Source organism: Canis lupus, chromosome 37 (assembly GCF_003254725.2).
Source record: "Canis lupus dingo isolate Sandy chromosome 37, ASM325472v2, whole genome shotgun sequence".
Lineage (NCBI taxonomy): Eukaryota > Metazoa > Chordata > Mammalia > Carnivora > Canidae > Canis > Canis lupus.
The window spans coordinates 17894752-17914554 of record NC_064279.1 but is presented as its reverse complement, the minus strand read 5'-3'; the positions used below and the strand labels follow the sequence as shown (position 1 = coordinate 17914554).

General features: G+C 34.7%; 1 protein-coding gene across 20 annotated transcripts in view; it reads right to left on the bottom strand.

Moving 5' to 3' along the window:
• The window catches only part of MAP2 (microtubule associated protein 2), a 293705-nt gene that overhangs the window by 53004 nt on the left and 220898 nt on the right, over nucleotides 1-19803 (bottom strand). For all 20 annotated transcript variants that reach the window (XM_049106437.1, XM_035710979.2, XM_035710992.2 and 17 more), the window contains one exon: nucleotides 812-925. In XM_049106437.1, the coding sequence (XP_048962394.1) occupies nucleotides 812-925 (114 nt within the window). The remainder of the gene's footprint in view (nucleotides 1-811; nucleotides 926-19803) is intronic.

Here is a 19803-nt window from a genome sequence, read left to right as displayed (position 1 = left end):
GTGAAATAGACATATGTTGAACCTAAGAGTTTCCTTTCTTGTGTCTCTGCATGTATATACATCATATCTATCATCTAACTATCTATCATCTATCTATCTATCTATCTATCTATCTATCTATCTATCTATCTATCATCTATCATCTATCTAAAGGAGGGGCAACAAGCCTTTGGCTAAGAGTGTTTTCTCTGGCAAGCACCATTTATTATCTGTTTTGCCCAGGGGGCATCTGACTTGTGATCAAGGGAGACAGCACTGATATCTCAAGTGCTTTTGAACCAAGTGAAGACCAGTACATTATATGAGATACAAAGTCATTCATGATTGTAACAAAGCTCTGACTATAGGCTTTTTGTGGCTGGTTCAGGGAGACCCAAACAAGGCTAGACAAACATTCACCAAAACCCATAAAGGGAAATAATCATTTCTCATTTAAGTATTTACACATTTTCTTTATAAGTGGGTGCCATGACATCAATATGCATTGGCTTTATTTTTATAATAAATATCTCTAGTGGTCTAGAAATGAAAATTTAAAATTAGGGGAAATTTAGGGGCAGAGTCTAACTATAAGCATATTACTCTGAAGACTGTCCATATACTACAAATGAGCCTGTCAAGAAAGGTAAAAATAGGTGCCAGGGCCTCCCAACAGAGTGGGGTTTGATGAATGTTATATATTATATATATAATGTTATACATAATGTTATATATGAAATAGGAGATAGGGCCTCTCTTCGACCATAAAGATTTGGTCCTGTGATTAGGATGCTGCACATACAGCTCTTGAACTAAGGTGTTTCTCATTTACCTAAAGGCAGAGCTGCAGGTTGATCTTTATGTTGAGCTTCTTTCTCTTGTTCACCTTTCAGGACTGCTACAGCCTCAGCCGTGACTACTTGAACTATCCTTGCAGACACCTCCTCTGTAATAAATAGTACAAAAGAAAACAAAATAGTGAGATGTCTAAAACAGATAGCAAAGAGGAAAAGCAATGAAACAATATAGTTGATTAGAATTTTATTTTGTCTTCCCCCAAAAAAGTACAAAAGAATTTATTAAATTGAGGATAAAACACAAATACATATAACCAAAAAAAAAAAAAAAGAAGAAGAAGAAAGAAAAAAAGAGGAAAAAAGGAGGTTGACATTCTGGAAACTAGGCAAAATGAACACAGAATGAAAGAAAAATAATTTTATGGCAGTTTATTTTTAAAAAGCTGTTTATACAAAGAGAAACAATTAAAATTTTTGTACCAAGTAAAACAAATTCAGAGAAGAAAAGATTCATTTTGGATTTAATATAAAATGTTTTGTAGTTTTCTAGAAAAGTTTGATTATAATAAGTTTCTATGCTTATTTGCAGAAATACCATGATTTAAAATCTAAAGAAGATGCCTCAAAACGTGAATTTGTGATCAAACAGCATTATCCAGGATCAGTGTGAACAAGATCTATTCAGAAAGACCTGGGAAGATAAAATTTGAATGAAATACATAGAAATTATATAGCAGATGGTTTCTTTCTAAAGAGCTACTATTCTAGATAGCAGATGTTTTAAAGATCCTTAAGGCCATATGACATACACTCACCTAGTCAGTATAATAGCTTCATTAAAAAGCAGGGGGAGATTCATCATTAAAATGACCAGCCTGTGAGATGCCAGATAGCTAATTTTTGGCTTAAAGTAGTACCTACTGGAGCATATCCCAATGCTAATGTTATATAACCAAGTTAGAAAAATATTCAAGAAATAATGTTCTATGCATCATAGGCAAAAAATGAAAGAAGCCATTTGAAGGGCGCCTGGTGGCTCAGTCAGTTAAGCATCTGAATTGATTTTGGCTCAGGTCATGATCTCAGGGTGGTGAGATCAAGCCCCACATGCAGCTCTGTGTTGGGCATGGTGCCTATTTAAGATTCTCTCTCTCCCCCCCAAAAAAAAAAAAAAAAAAAAAAAAGATTCTCTCTCTCCCCCTGCTTCTACCCCCACCCAGTCTGGAAAAAAAAAAAAAAAAAGGAAGGAAAAAAAAAGAAGACTTTTGAGATTAAAAATAATATTCTAGGTTAGAAATAAATTCTCCAGATTTTAGTTTTCATTATCTTTGTATACAAACATCATACTAACAAATAACCCTACTTAACAACCCTTATAGAAACAAGTTGTACTGGACAAGGAGGATAGTGGTAATGGGATTTGTTCTCATAATTTTAGCAAAGATTTTAGAATAAATACCTCATTGAACTTTCTTATGATCAAAATTTACACATTTATAAGCAGGTTACCAGGAGTTGGGAGGGGGGTGGGATCCTGTTTCTACCTGGTTCATTTAGATTCCTCTGTTTCTACCTGGTTCATTTAGATTCCTTATCCCACCCAGGATGACAGAGAGAATAGTGCTTAAAAACCAGCTTTTGGGGTGAGCAATCCACTTGAATCAGATTTATCTGAATTTTAAAAGCTAGATTACCTGATTGAGCATATTTGCCTTTATATGTCTAACTTCCTGATGTTTTAAATAGCCACCTGACGCTGTAACCTATGTATCATCGTAAGGAGTACACTATAAACACCCTTATCTAGAATGAGTAGCACTCACAGCAACAGAAGCAGTATTTCAAAAATATCATGGTGCTTGCTATGTGCCTAACACCCCGCTAAGGTATTGGCCCTATTTCAGTGAATGATTTACTATTATTACTCCCATTTCACAGATGAGAAAACAGAGGACTAATAGGGTTAGGCCAGACAGTCATACATCATCATTATAAATATCAGATTTAGAAAACCAACTCTCAAACAATTAGAACCTTGTAAAATGCCTTAGATATTAAAACTGTGATTTAATATTTCTTTTATGTTTGAAGTATAGTTTTATGAAGCTGAAGACTTCATTCAAATCTTAAGTATGCAAACAGCAAGTACTGAGAGGCTACGTAAAAATATTTTCTGAAAAAGTTTTAATTTCTAAGGAGAGGCTCCAGAAATTTACTTCAGGTATTTATATGCTGAGTACTTTTTATAAATCCTTTTTCCACACAATATACTTTGCACTCTCAATTTAGTTTAAACTAAGAAGAATCTTTTTTAAATATTGAAAAAAATGGAAAGAATAATTATGATTTCAAAATCATTTTGAAATAATTAAACTAAATTGAGAGTGCAAAGTGTATTGTGTGGAAAAAGGATTTATAAAAAGTACTCAGCATATAAATACCTGAAGTAAATCTCTGGAGCCTTTCCTTAGAAATTAAAACTTTTTCAGAAAATATTTTTACGTAGCCTCTCAGTACTTGCTGTTTGCATACTTAAGATTTGAATCATAATCATAATTATCATCAGTATCATAATTATGATTTTGAAATCATAATTAACCTATTTCAAAATAGTAAGGTTATGACCTGTTCTTATAAGGTGGTTATTTTTTTCTTATGATTTTATTTATTCATGAGACACAGAGAGAACCAGAGACATAGGCAGAGGGAGAAGCAGGCTTCCTGCAGGGCTTGATCCCAGGACTCCGGGATCACAAGCTGAGCCAAAGGCAGATGCTTAACCACTGAGCCACCCAGGTGCCCAAGGTTGTTTTATCCTATGCAATTTAACTCACAGTATCAAAGTTTTAGAGCTAAAAGGGCTTTAAGAGTAGACTATATCTAAATCCTCTCATTTTGTAGATGAGGAAGTAAAAGCTAGGCACGGTTATGAGAGATTTGCTCAGGTTCACACAGCTGATGGAGGCAAGCTGAGATTAGAACCCCGGTTTCCTGACTATTAGGCTATTCTTTCTCCCAAGCAGAAAAACAGCATTAGAAATAATGAGAAAATAACCATAAACTTTAACAGTCTTGTGAGAATGATCAATGGAAATATATGAATTTTTCTAAGAGTATGAACTAAGGAAACATATTCACCCTCACACCTACTGTCTACCTAAAGGGCAAAACTGCTATTTGTGACTATATTTTGAGACTATGAACCAAGCGATTGACCATAACTGAGCAATAACTATATATCCATGCATGTACGTATGTATATCTACCTATCATCTCATCTATCTATCTATCTATCTATCTATCTATCTATCTAATCTTCTAGATAACTTAGATATTTTAATAGAGAACTTGCCTACTTTTGTATATTAATTTCCAATGAAATTCAGATACTTAAAAAAACAATAAATTGGTTTTTAGCACTTACACAACCTCAGTGTTTCATAGGAAATTCAGTGTAATGGGGAGGTGGAGCAAATACTGCAGAAATTGGCACATATATAAAACCCATGTATTTTATGGATCATTCCTGCATTTCCCTGCTGGTATACATACAAAACGCACTATCTTCTATGGCATTTAGTACATCTTGCATGAAATTGTACTGGTACACATGTCTTGTCTCCCTTGCTATGTAAAGTACTCAAGTCAAAGATTCTTTATCACCCCAAAGCTCCTTCCATTGATATTTACTCAGATTGGATGCTTAACACAATATTTTGGAAGTATGAAAAATTAATATAAAAGGTTTTGTTCATGTTATTTATGCAAGTTTAGAAATAAATTCATGCTCACTATTATATTTACTAGCTTAACCCCTTCCTCAAATTAATCATTCACTAAATTCTTGTTTAAGTTTTGATGATTTTAAAACAGTATTTCTTAAATGAGGATCCCAGATTCTTATGTAGCTATTGGTCAATTCTTCAGAGCCTGAGAATGCTTAATGTGGATTAAATTTCTTAAATTGGGAAAATAATCCAATAAAAATAGTAAAAAGTATCTATTGGTTTATGTGAACAAATTATAACTGAGCAATGCTACCATACTTTCTTTTTGTATGGAATTGCATTTAGAATAGTTTTGACATTTCGGGCAATTAGTTTATCTGTTGTGGGCTAATAAGAGATCAGAGGTAAAAATTATACAATAAAAAACGCATTCACATGAGATGTAGGCCAAAAACATGATGGCACACTATAAAAAGACTTTCAAAATATTCTAGAGACAAGGAAAGGAAAAATTGAATCATTATTTCTCTCCAGTCAGAATGGACATTTGCAACCTAAATCAAATGTACTGTATCAGTCAATACCACATTTATTGTGAGCGATAATTTAAATTCAATAAAACAATACTATTTATTTTACACGATAAGTAGTAGGACATTTGAATTTTATTGGTTTTGTTGTTTCAGATAAAATTCATTTAGGTGTGTTTGAGTTTCATAGTTGAATAAATGCTTATGAATAAGGCAATTTTACATTTGTATATATTTAAGCAAAACTTGTAAGAAAATAATTTAACTCAATCTTGGGAAAATTAACTATTTTTCCTCAAAAGAATTTAACAGACTTTAAGAAATGTTATTTTAGAATAATCGAACAGGGTAAGTGGGAACCCAGTTAATGACATATCTTTAATTTTTTGGAGCGAATAATATTGCTAAAACTTCAAACAGGTAATTGTATTGCTTAATATTCATTTCACAGTGTGAAAAAAATGAGCATAGAATTGTTCCGGGGGTTTTAATTGGTCCAGCCACTTTAAAATCTTCCTCTAAGCAAGGGCTGCCATCAATGCAGAGATGGAAGCTTTCTCCAAGGAGAAGCAGCCTTTTACCGATGGAAATCCAATCAGCGGCTCTCCTGGAGTAAGCTTTACCCTTATAGCCTGGTTCCTGGGACTGAAGAGAATTCACACAGGGTTTGGGTAAAGTTCAGAGAAGATTAATGGTAAACATGCCAAACAAACACAGAAGACAAAGAAAGAGAGTCACAAAATCAGACTTATGAAAATGTAAACATAGAGTTACAGTGTGTGTATGATATATCCCTATCTCTATATATATCACTGATTCTATCCATTTATCCATCCTACCTGCCATATATCCAACCATCCATCTATCCATCATATCTTTCTATATAGGAGATAACTGTCTTTTATATTGTTATGTTAAAGGAAGTCACATGACTTTAATTTAGAGAAATGTGGGTGCAAACTCTAGCATTGCTACATCCAGTTATTTCATACTTAGGAATTTACTCAAACTCATTGGGTTTCAATGCCTCACCCATGAAATGGAAATTATAATAGCCCCTGTCTCACAGGTCACTGTGCAGATGCAATTGCGTAATTATATAACAGGTGTGACATATTAAGGAACTTAAGCTTTCCAAATAGTTCTTCTCCGAGGTGTCTTTACTTTCCCCAGTCATAAATTCTTTTAGGTCCTCTACCTTAGTATTTCTGCTTTAAAGAGCAACTTGGGGGCCTGGGTGGCTCAGTCTGGTTAAGCCTCTTGGTTTGGGCTCAGATCATGATCTCCGGGTTCTGAGATCAGACCTGCATCCAGTCCCACGTGGGGCCCTGTAAATCCCAAGTGGAGCCCATGTCGAGCCCCACGTCAAGACCCATGTTGGGCTCCATGCTCAGCACAGAGTCTGCTTGTTTCACTCCCTCTGCTCCTCTCCCCACTCTCTCTCAAATAAATAAATACAATCTTAGAAAAAATAAAGAGCAACTAAAGTTCCAACCCAACTAGGCTATTACTATTATGAATGTCAGATAATATAGTTAATCTGCAATCATCTATGTTGATGCCAGGGACAGTGTTTTTTTTTTTTTCCCCTAGAAAAAATTAGAGGGAAGTAAAAACATTCTTTTTTATTTGTTATCCTCATTTTCCTAGCAGTGTGGGTCCTAGGCTCTAGATTTGAGCAGATTTGATCTGCTCTAGATTTCTGCTAGCAAGTTCCAATTTAGGACCATCTTGTGGGCAGTACTCTAAAAGGCATGATAGCCCCTGTCTACTCTTAAGGACAATTAGTAATATGAAAAACTATTTTTGAGGTAAGAGATTAATGTACATTTTAATTTTTCATTGCTTATTTTTTCTACTTCTTTAATCCCTTTTCTGCCCTATTTTTTGTTATTTTTTTCTTTGACACATTTTATGTATAAAATTATGAATAAGACTTAGTTGTTCAGAAGATTAAAGATAAATCTAGATTATACTGGAATTATTACTGGGAAATTGTTCATTATACACAAGCAAAAGTAACACTGATCTTCACATTACACTTCTTAGTGTAAACTGAAATTATGAAAGGCTCAGTTGTCTTTCTTTTGAGCATCTAAAGTTTTCTTATAGTGGGCATTTTTAGTTTATGTTAAAAATTGTCTTAGTTAAGGAGTGTTTGTAATATGTACTTTATTCTCTCTCTTGTTAATGTCAGGTTCCCAATGTAATTAACAGTAGTTTCTGCATTGCAGTGAGAACCTGTATTTGAATATTATTTTTCAGTAGTGTCATTATGGTGATGAGACAGTTTCTGTAAGTCATACAAAAACATCTCATGGCATGGTTCTAAAGTCTTATTATATGTCATATTATATGTAAGTAAAAGTCATATTATATGTAGTCAACCAGGAACTAATCTGGCAAGTAATCTGCCCATAAATCAATTTGTAGGAAAACATTAAAAGCAACTTAAAATAAATTTGTCTAATAAAAAGTATTGGTTTTAGGCTGATATAAAATAAGGGATTTAGATACAACCCAGCTATCAGAGTCGTAGGTGATAACAGATCATCACTATATAGATAAACATCTAAAAGTAAACGTGAAGTCTGTCTTGAAAATTTATTCCGGGCAACGGCAATGGGCAAAACAGTATCAAAGCAGTCCTTAGTAGATAAAACAAAAAGAATGGAAAGAAATAATATTTTTTCTTGGTTCTGGGGAAATAAATTGGTGGGAATACATATAGGAAGTAAATAGGTATAAGAGACCAACTGGGACAAGCTCTCAACTCCAGAAACCTACCTGATAATACCCAAAAGGTATCATGCTAAGCTACTTACATTTCAACTAAATAATAAACATCATACTGTGATACAAGTTTATTAGACAAGTTGCTACCCCAGGCACTTTTATTTCCCATCAATGTATTGAATCCACACAATAACACATGTTCTGGATGGGAGAACTGGCAAAATGATGGATAAAGGTAACTTACTGTCCCATTTAGACATCACTTTGACTTACATATGTTTAGCACAAATATTTTATAATAGTAGATTTTTGTGTCAGACAATCTGAAATTAAATTGTCTTTACTTACTAGCTGCAATTAAGTGACAATCTCTCTAACCTTGATTTCCCATCTATAAAGTGGGAATTAAACTGGTGTTCATCCTTTTGTGTATTGTGGCACTTAAATGAAATAATATATATCAACTGCTTATTTAAATTCTGTGTCACCAGAGCCTGGGGGGCTCAGTCAGTTAAGTGTCTGACTCTTGATTTCAGCTCAGGTCATGATCTCAGGGTCGTGGGACCGAGCCCTATATTGGGCTCTGCACTGGGTATAAAGACTGCTTGAGATTCTCCCTCTCCCTCTCTAAAATAAATTCATTCATTCATTCAGTATCATTTCAATCACTCTAGCTGTCTTGTAGTCATCTAGGTATATAATCATCATTTGATTGACAAACTATAAAGACCTGAAAGTGTTTGTCATACATTGATATAATTCTGTTATTTTTCCCAATAAGTATCTCCTTGCCGAAATGCTGAACCATCACCTAATAGGCAATAATACATCAGGCTCCTGCCATTTACTATCTAAAATGATGAATAAATTTTATTTTACTATTATGCTTTACTATTCAGCATTTATAGCTATTGTAGCCTATACAACAGCTTTATACCATATGTTGATTCATGCTGCACCATTGCTACACTCTTCTGGTATTTTATCATGTCAAATTTCTTAACACACAGTCTCAGGCCCTGTTTTTATAGCATATTTCCAGTTTAGTTATTTTGTTATATTAATCTATCGATATTGCGCGGTTGCTTTATAATAAAAGCCGTGGAGTTAAAACTTTTTAAGTGGCTCTGGAAATTTCAACTCGCTTCTGAGCAACACATAAAATTGTTGGTAGACACAGAAGTTTGATTTTGAATGTATACCCTTTCAGTTTTCAGCAGGACCAGCTGTGATACTTGAACACGCAAAGGCTCACCAATTAGACTGTGAACAAGAAAAAAAAAATCCAAAACAAGTTGGCATATGCTTGAGAGCATATTTTTGTTGACTTCTTTCAGGTTAAGAGAGAAGTAAGAGACACTGACAATAAATTCAACCATATGGAATATAAAAGCCAGTAAATGTTTCTGCTTTTAAGAATAATGGACATAATAATGCTGTGTTAAAAGAAATGACAAGTAAGCCTACCATACACTTGTGAAAGAAGGAAAACAAAACAATTTTAGACAGAATGCTCCTGTCAAGAAAAGGTTTTTCTCAGTAGGGTACAGAATGGTTGCCTAGGAAACTGCTGCTAATTGCTGCTGCTGATGGAAGCTAGTCAACAAGGAAAGCACTGTGTGGTTGGAAGTACTCTGCTAAACAAGCACCCTCGACAAATTCATAAAAACAGGGAAAGAAAAAAGTTCCTTGCTTAATTTGGAGAGCAAATGGCTCCTCAGAAACTATTTCCTGTAATCAACTGGTGAAGAAGGAAATTAAAAGAGCAGGTTGTTGGTTTTTGATTTGTTTGTTTCCTTGGCACCTTAGCATTAATTAAAGAGGCCGCATTGGCATCTCCTTTCCTAGTCAGACTCCAATTTGATCTCAGAGGTCACCCTTGCCAATGCAGCAGCTGTAGATCTTTGCCGACCCGCTTTTTCTTCCAAAGATTTCTTCTAAAGATTTACTGATTAAAACAAGAATAAATTTAGTTTATGGGAAGAAATGCATGTGAGGTCAGATTCGTTTATGGATATAAACACATTTAAGATAAGGAATCATGACTGCAAAAGTTCAGTTCTGACTGAACATATTTAAGAAAATATGTTTTGTACCCCTTACCGACAGTGGAACTATTCTTAGTCATTATGGGAAATATAAAGACATGGTATTCCTGTATGTAAATTGTGCTTGAAGTGGGGCCATCTCATTGAAGAACAAATTTTCTTTTCATTTTTAAAGATTTTTCTATGAAAAATGGCCGCAGATGTTGGCTCATCCATCCATAGTCACTCACTCATATAGTCCTGTTTTGAGATGTGTTTGCAACCTGGCTGGGCTCAGACTGGGAGTACAGTTATGATTATAGGAAAATTTTCCCTCTGCTTCTCTTTGCTTCCCCCCTCTCTTAATCTATGGGTTCTAATCTACAATATTGTTTAGATAGACAACTTAACCTACTCAAATATAGTTTTTAGAACTTGAAGAGAATCCGCCTAGCATTTACATTTAGTCAAGGGGGAAAGGTGTAGTAAATTAAGATGGTTATCAGTGGAAGAATATCATCACAGGTCAAGCATATTATGGAGTCAAAGGGAACTAGAAAAACAATGCACAGATCAGAAGTATTACCTGCTGGAAGTTTTGCTTCTCATTTTAAGGGTTCACTTGGAAATAGGAAAAAACACATTTAAGCAGAAGAAATATATAGTAAGTGAATATACTCTAGCTTTATACTTAACTATTCTAATTAAAAGTTTTTGCTGCTGGGTGATATTGGGGATTTCCAATATGGTAATGTACACATATTTGTATTGCTGCTTTTAGCCCATATATTAAACATTTATTAATTAAGCTAGGTTATAATACTTCATTATGCTTAAATTAATTTTAGAAAGAGAAATTTCTTGGGGAATTTTCCCCTTTTAAATTTTCAAATTGCTTTAATATCAATACATTGAATATAATCATTAAGGCACTGGGGGAAATTTATGTTTTTAGAGCTTTTCAATGCTTGGTTTTGCATCTTACTGAAGTCATTACTATTGTACTACTTGTAGACTTGTGAGTAATTGAATCATCTTCTGCATTAAGTCTTGAACACATCATATTGTCAAAAGAATGTGGCATGAAATGAAGATAACTATTATAACTAATGGAGAGATGAAACATCAATGAACCTAAGAGACCTTAAATAAATGCACACTTAGAATAACTGTGGGATGAACAAAATTTAAAGGTGTGTATAGAAATGCAGTACAGTGTGTGTGTGCTTATGCATGTGCCAGCACTCATGCACATAAAAGTCTCTCCATGTTTTAAAGTTTCATTCTGTATTTGAGTACCTCAAAGGCTTTGATCACCTGAAGCAAGGCTGGGATTTGGGTGAATTAATGTTTCTATAGTTTCAAAACCTGGGACCAAGAATATGATGGAAAAGTATTCCAGGTTCCAAAAAAGGCATTGGAGTAAACTGTTCAAATAGAAGTTCTCTATATACCAGGAATAGTTGTTACTAGTTACCTAAATAAACCTAGTTATTTCTTCTAGGAGAACCTGTTTGTTATAATAAATTGGTAAAAACCACCTTTTGTTCACTCCATCTATCTCACCTTTATGATACTATAACTTACATAAATCTTTGGAGGCCTTGTGACCTAGAAGCATATGGAACTTAGGAACTATGTGATGGGAAAAATCACTTTGTTCAAAACACACTGTAGAGTACATTCAATCAACACATAGAGAGACCAACATGACTTTTATGTAATTATAGTTTGCTTCAACCTCCAGTCCTACCATGTTTCTAAGAATGAATGTGCAAATAGCAGCATACAACATCAACCTTATGTGCTTTCTTCTTAGCAAGTCTCTCATGAACTATAAATGTTTTAAGTAAGCGATTCACCATCTTCTATAACTGCCTATTTTATTTTTGCCATTGTAGCTATTTAAAATATCATCCACAAATATTCTCTTTACACCAGCCCTAAAACCACTTGGCAGACTTTAAGTCACTAATAAATGTGTATGGTAATTATTTATAATTTTCAAATTATATATAAAATTAATATGAATATAATATATATTTATATAAAACTAAATATATATTTCATATATATGTATAAAAAAACAGAGAACCATATTCTAATAATCCTGTGGGGAAAGGTGTAAATAATTAATTACATTATGAAATTCTGAAAATTAAAATGCCATAGTGAAAATAAAATAAAAAATAAGAAAGATATAGTTTTGAGCTATCCCTCTATTATTCATTAATATTTTTGTTAAATAAAAGCTCAGCCACAACACAAGATAAGGGGAGACACATTCTCAGAAAAAATTCCAAACAAGTAAAATTGATAATAGTTAAAGACTCTTTTTTAGGACCTCCGAGTAGCAAATCAAGAGACTTTGCAAGATCAGTTTTTTAAAGGAAGACAGCAAGTATCAAGTCCAATGTTATATTTGTAATTTGGTCATATTATGATAGGAAAAAGCAAAGATTTTAATAGGATTTTTAATTTCCTCATGACAAAAATTATTCTAGAATAAAGACGACTTGTTTTGTATTCTGGATTGATTATTGCATCCCAAGGAAAATACTATTTAATGAATTTCTCTCCATCTGCAGATACAAAAAGTTTCATTATGTAAAATAAACAAGAACATGTAATAGTAACTTCAAAGTTATCTTCAGAAAAAAAAAACAAAGTTATCTTCAGAATATACAAATTCTACTTTAGAAAACACCCCTTAGAGATCTGTTGAAATAAAATTTTACATTGAGGATTTTTCTTCAGTGTTGTTTACTAAGTCAATCTATATCTCTTTTCTGTAGATTGATTTCATTGTTACCAAGTATACTTCTAGGAATATTTGCAAAGCCTGGGTGCCATCAATAGCATACTTGAAAGAGCCAAGGCATTCACTCTGTTTGAAGACACTGAATCTTTATGTCTGAGTGTAAATGACATCTAGAAAGCATAGAACTCTAACTGATTATGGTAATAGCTCTGGCTGTTCTATTGTGGGAGCCCAGCAAAAAGAGAAGGTAGATCAATTTTGATGGAGTGGCAGAGTGGAGAAATATTTAAGAATAGGATGCTATCTAGGGAGGTAGGCTGACATTGGGCAAGGCAACTGTGTTTTGCAATGGGGCTAAAGGTGGGATCCTGACCATAGGAGGTAACTTCAGGTGACTTTTGACAAAGGGAAGAAAATGAAGAAATGGGATGCAGGAAGCAAAGGAAAAGGTACTCAAAGCAAATTTTATTTACTTCATAATTTTGCTCATGGCAGTTCCCAGGTAGGCAGATGCCACTGTAACTACAAGCTATCCTATGTTTAAAAACATGCATTTGCCATCAAAGACACAATCCTATGTAAGGGATACATGGGGTTTCTTCATGATACGGTAAATCAGATTTCATAAATCTTCATTTCATTTTAGTAAAGACATGGCAATAAAAATCCAATTTCCTACAAAAACATATGAAAATGTAGACTATTTTCTTACTGACATATAAGAAAAATGTCTAAATCAGGACTTGTAGCTTTTTCTTTTTTCCAAAATGAAATTACAATTCTGTTATTTCATATATGGTTGCTCTGATAGTGAAGAGGTTGCCCAATTCCTTGTTCTCAGAATATGCCTGAAAATATTTCTGATTCATTCTTACTTCCTTTGAAAGTTTGTCGGTCCCTTTTTCTCAACTTTTAGAGGGATCCTCTACCCCTTAAAAATGTTTTATTTGAGCTTATATTGGGGTTTGTTTTGTTGAAGAAAAGTTTGCTATAAAAGGAAAAAGTCTCATGAGATCAGGGAGCTTTGTGATTTCTACTTTTTTTCTTGGATAATTCTGAAACGCAACATGAAGCAAAGAGGCATGAAGAATTTGGTCTGATAGCAACAAGGTGATCAAAAGCTATAGGAAGAGAAGTATGTAAAAATGCAATCACATTAATTAAAGCATCATACTTAAAATTTTATAGAATAAAATAAAAGAACCACCTCAACATTTTAATCAAATAGTATTTTCCAAAATATTTTCTAAAAAGCATACTTGGTAATTTTCATTTCTCTACAAACCTGGTGAAGAAAAGCACTTTGTACTTTTTTTTTTTGAAATTTTTTAAATTTTTATTTATTTATGATAGTCACACAGAGAGAGAGAGAGAGAGAGGCAGAGACCTAGGCAGAGGGAGAAGCAGGCTCCATGCACCGGGAGCCCGACGTGGGATTCGATCCCGGGTCTCCAGGATAGCGACCTGGGCCAAAGGCAGGCGCTAAACCGCTGCGCCACCCAGGGATCCCGCACTTTGTACTTATACAGTTTTTTCACATCCAATTGTATCAGAGAACATAAAGGAGTTGAAATTCACCATTATTTGGGGACCCAGGAGACTCAAGCATTTGTAATTAGAATTGAAGAAATGCTCATCTAAAAAAAATGAACTTTAAAAAGTTAGACATAATTTGGGAAGTTTATACTCCTTTACATAAAAAAATAAATAAATTCAACCTCATCTGGTGATTCCGGTCCTAAGACATTAAATTATCAGCAAGGGTATCTTCAATTTACTCTTCCTTACGATGAAATCCAACTAGAAAGGAAATCTGTGTCACCAAAACATCCAAGTTCTTGGGCATTCAGTATTTTCAGTGTCGCATTCAGATCATATGTGCAAGTTCAATGTGGTCTAATGGGCATTTTCAAGCACCATCAACTTCGTAGGCAGATATTTCATGAGGATAGAGATCATTGTTATCCCAAATGAATGAACTCCTCTTCCTAAAATGTGAATTTTGAAAGTAGCATCTGGACTTGCTTCAAACTCAGTTCTTTGTTTCTTTTCTGACTGAAAGAGAGACTTCTAAGAATTGGGTGGGAACTGACCTGGGGGAATATTTTACATGCTTTGGTGTCTAGGTCAAATTAGTGCTTTCTTTTTTTCGGAGAAAAAACAGTTTTCCCTATGTTAGCATTTTCATTCTGGTAAAGCTCGGACAAAAGCAGGTCTATTCCAATCTTTACAATGCTTTAGTCATAAATCTCTACTTTTCAAGCTGATGAGAAAAAACAACAACAACCACCAGTAGATAGTTTTTCAAGAAAGAGAAATGTGCATGGGCTTTAGGATAAAGGATAATGATGTACAAAATGTCGCAAGGAGAAAGTGTCTAAAAATTTCATTTTTTAAAATTGCTCATAAAATTAATAGTAAATGATGTGATGATGATTTTCCCTTATAAAGAAGAAAAAAGTCCTTTAATTACTGAAATACTTCATGATTAGAATCAGAACATGTAAATGGGAGCATCTTTCATTTTAATACACCAAAAAAAATGGGTTACTAAAAGCTTTTATCACTTTTTAAAATAATGAAACTAGAGAAGTATATCTAATTGAAATCAAAATATTTTTCCAAAAGTGAGCAAATAATTATCCCTATTACTCAGTAAAGAAACGTTCATTAGCTAAGAACTTATCATTTGCAAATCATTTTACAGACTCAAAGATGAAATAGAGAAAAAAAGGGCATTGGTGATATTTCATTCAGGTTGACCTTCAAAAATAGGATACATCTCTCTCTAAGACCATACTGGTATATTCCTTTAAAGAAGGATAATTATATCTATGACTTAGAACATCCATTTGCTTTAAGAATCAGATTGCCCCCCCCCCAAAAGAATCAGATTGCCCGTTTGTCAGAATTGAAATTTATATGAGCTCCTGACCTAGAACAGTGAGGCAATCCTTAACTTACACCCAGAGGATCAACAGAGGCGTGAATTTTAAAGTTCTGTTTGCAGGATATTTCAGTGCCATTTCAACTGGAGCCAATTGTTACACTGGGCTCAATTTTGCAGGAATGAGCATGAGAAATTATTCACTATCCATGTGTTACCTAGCTGTTAGATTATAGATATCTCTTAGAAAGGTCATTTACTCCATTTCCATATTCTTTCCAGTTCATTAATTTTTATCATCAAGAAAATATTTCTAATCAGGTGTCATATTGCTATCTTAAGTCAAAGGTATATTTTCTTTACACCAAACCTTCAGCCCATTTTCAGACCATGTCATCTTCCACCGTATCCTTCCCATGGTATTTTCAGAGTTCCTACTTAATTCCTTTCTGTTCAAGTCAATAGTTCTATAGTCCTCACTTTGATTCTAACCTTCTCTCTTAGGTTCTTCATTTGCTTCTTTATATCCAGTATTCCTGCCAACACCATCATTCCCACAAGTGCATTGCTCATACTGTGGTATAATTTTGGTAGCCCCATTTTGCTTATGAGATTTCTAATCTTAAAACCTAAGATGGATATGAACTCTCTCTCTTCTTTATATCAATTTAAAAAAATGTATTAGCACTTACTATAGAAAACAATCACTGCATTATATACCAAAAGGAACATGAAGATGAAATGTTTTGAGCTCTTACCTCAAAAAACCAATAACTTAGTGCTGCAGATTAAAACAAGTAACAAATAAGCTCAGTAGAATGATCCATATGATTAGAGCTATTAGTAAGAGATGAACATGTTACACAGAGGTGTTCAGAAGAGGAAAAAATTCCTCGGAGAGAATAAAATCGTGGATCTTTGACCGTGGACCCTGAAAACCTCTCCTGTATGTTATGTACCCTTTCAAAATGTTTTCCCATTCCTGTTTCAATGCAGCACATGAATGAAGCCATAGATTGGGGAAATTGAACTTGTTCTGCAAAAGGTAAGATTGTTAGTTCATTCAGAGGAATTGACCATTCATGCTGGGGTCTCTTATGGGCGAAACAGAGGTGCTCATATCCCAGCATTGTCTCCATCTGTCTTGCCAAATACAAAATTTGGACCGAAAATCTTGAGTCTAATTTCCAGGCTGCTGAGACTTAGTCATCACTATTAAAGATGATTTTTCTCTGAATTTTGATTCCTCTATTACTCATTTTGCCTAATGTTGTCTTAAGTTTCGAGGACTACTGAAATAAGTTGTAAAAAACAGACATTTTATTCTCATTTCTGTGTTCTAATAACCACCTAGCACTTGCATATTCGTTAAAAGTCCCAATGAGAGCCTGGGACATATGTGTTCCTCTTTCTTTGCTCATCAGTTTGGCTGGGTTTCGAATTGTACTTTCTATGTGCGTTGCTGAATAGTGATTCATTCTGTGAGCTGAACCACTCCGTGAGAGGGCAGCTAGTGGCTCAGTGTCCTTTTTCCCCTCAGGACTCATGATGCCAAGTCAGATCATGCTTTCACTACCAGATCCGCAAGGCAAACACCAGTTGTTCTGTTCATCTGCTCCTGAGATGAATTTCCAGACTCCCCTGACAGTCAAAGCACGTGCTTTATGTAATGTGCTAAGGAGCAGTGAAGTGTGAGGGAATGAAAGGAAGAGAAGGCTTGGTACACTGAAGCAGAAAGAGTCGGTTCATCACAGTAACTTGCGGAGGGAGGAGGGGGGAGTGACTATCTTGAGGTACTCTGCAGTCTACTAACCTCTTAGGAGCAGCAACATCAAAACCAGAGCCAGCCCTTGAGGTGGTATTTGGCATACAGTGGCAGATATTTTTCTTAGGTACATACAAGCAATAGAATCAATTTATATATATGTTATTCATTTCAAAAAATACATTGTCCATCAATGATTAATATGTGGTAGAGCAATTTATTTGTTGCAAATTACTATTAAAGTTGTTCTTTTATCTTTTTTTCCCCCTTTTTTTGTGAGGAGAGAATTCTTAGAAATATAATAGGAGGGATGTCTGAGTGGCTCAGTGGTTGAGCGTCAGGGCATGGTCCCAGGGTCCTGGGAGTCCCACATCTGGCCCCCTGAGAGCAGCTTGGTTCTCCCTTTGCTTATGTCTCTACCTCTCTCTCTTTCTGTGTCTCTCATGAATAAATAAATAAAGAAAATCTTTTTTTAAAAAAAGAAATATAATAAGAGACAGATAAAGGGCGTGCAGGGGCACCTGGGTGGCTCAGTGGTTGAGCATCTGCCTTTGGTTCAGGCATGATCCTGGGGTTCCGGGATTGAGTCTCACATCAGGCTCCCCACAGGTAGCGTCCTTCTCCCTCTGCCTAGTCTCTGCCTCTCTCTGTGTGTCTCTCATGAATAAATAAATAAAATCTTTAAAAAAAAGGGCATGCATAATTCTCAGCAAAACAAAGGCTTAGCTTATCCAAAACTGAATCCATGAAGACTTGCTGATATGACTGATTATTTTCATCTGCTCACTGCAAATAAAAAAGATTTTATGAAACATTAGAATTCTTCCTTAAGTGGAAATTTTAAAAACCTCAAAAAATGGGAATACCTTAATAAGAAAAAAAAAAGTGATGACAAAACGCAACAGCAAATTATAGAGGAGAACATTTGATAAAGTCTTGGAAGATACAGGATTAGGAGGGAGGGTCAAGTAAGAAAATACAATGATAATTAAATTATATTTACATTTAAAAACAAGCTGGACAGAATAATTTTACAAGTAGGTCTAAATTGTTCTTAGCTCGAATCTGTCACACTGATTAAGATTCAAATTCAACAAAATAATTTTTCAAAGTGTCAGTGGGCCAAAGAGAATGATAAAACACTTCTTAAAAAAGTGCTTATGACTGTGGTTCTGACATTTAGTGTAAAACAAAATGGTAAAGAAACAAGACTGATTTCCACTAAGTGCATGGGAGGAATTTTCTGGAAGAATATACAAGGGAGTAAATGTGTATGCAAATCAATTTTAGTTTTTAAATATCATATTACATTGTGTTAGATAGAGCCTTGCTCTTCACAACTGGAAGTGTTTGTAGGCAATTAAAATTCCAAGGAACAAAAACATGTTTTAATTTGTTGAGTCACTGGGTTTAATTAAAAGAAGTCTAGAGAAACCAAGTTTTCCTTATATTTTGATTCAGAATTATTGGCCGAAGACAAATCTCATCCTACTTTAAGACTTTTGCTGAGGAGCAAAGATAGATGTGAAGTAGATTTTTATAGGGAGAACTAGCTTATATATATAACTGCATATTTAAGTAAACAACATTATCTGGTGCCTGTGTTTTCCTCCACTTTGTAAAAACACTTTAAGCTCTAGCTAGTAATACCTACTATATATAAGCTCCTATCTTACCAAGAGTAAGAGATGCAGGCCTTTACTATAATGTCCATGTCAGTTAGCTCTCAATCAGGTACAGATCCTTCTATTTACCAACAAGACAAGCCACATATTATAATGAAGCTAATACCCCAAATCTGCTTCAAATGCTATAGAGATCACACAGGACAAAGCAAACATGACAAATACAAACCTTGTGAATTGCCTTTTTTTAAAAAAAAAAATCAATCCTTATCTTCCTTACTCTTTCTAACCCCAGATGCCTAACTCTTCAAAGGAAAACACTGACAAGATCCCCATTTTCTGTACTCATCCATCGGCGCCGCCAGGCCCAGAAGCTTCGCAGTGAGGCCCTGCGCTTTTCTGCAGATCCACCCTTGAATGCTAAATAACTCTGCTCCGCATGCTCCTCTCTCTGCGGAGCTCCGGGAAATGGCAGCTCCAGCAAAGAGTGGTTGCCATGGTAACAAGGGAAGGAAAATCTGCAACCTCTTGTATTGTTAGGCCAGCGTGTTTATTTGCCTTGCGGGGTGGTGCAGATGGCTTTAGTGTTTCACAGGAGAAATGGTTCTGTACGTTTTTGGCTCTGTGTACATTAATATAATATCATATACAATATGCCATATTTTAAATGGCATGATGACTCTTACTAGTAAATCTCAAATCTGGGAATGGAGGTGGGAAGAATGAGAGAGGTAAGAAAAGGCAAGTTTGAATTTTCTAAGATTGGAAAGGGAAACAGAGAGAGGCTTAAAGGTATATTCAGCTTTTTGCACATGAATGATGACAAACTTTCCTCCGTCATATATTTTTAAGCCTAAACATAAAATCCTGGCAACACTCAACTTATGTATTTGAGTGCGTTCATCACTTGGCTGCCTGAGTTGTGGGGATGCTAAAGTGCAGGTCAAGGCTTCCAAAGGCACAGCTCC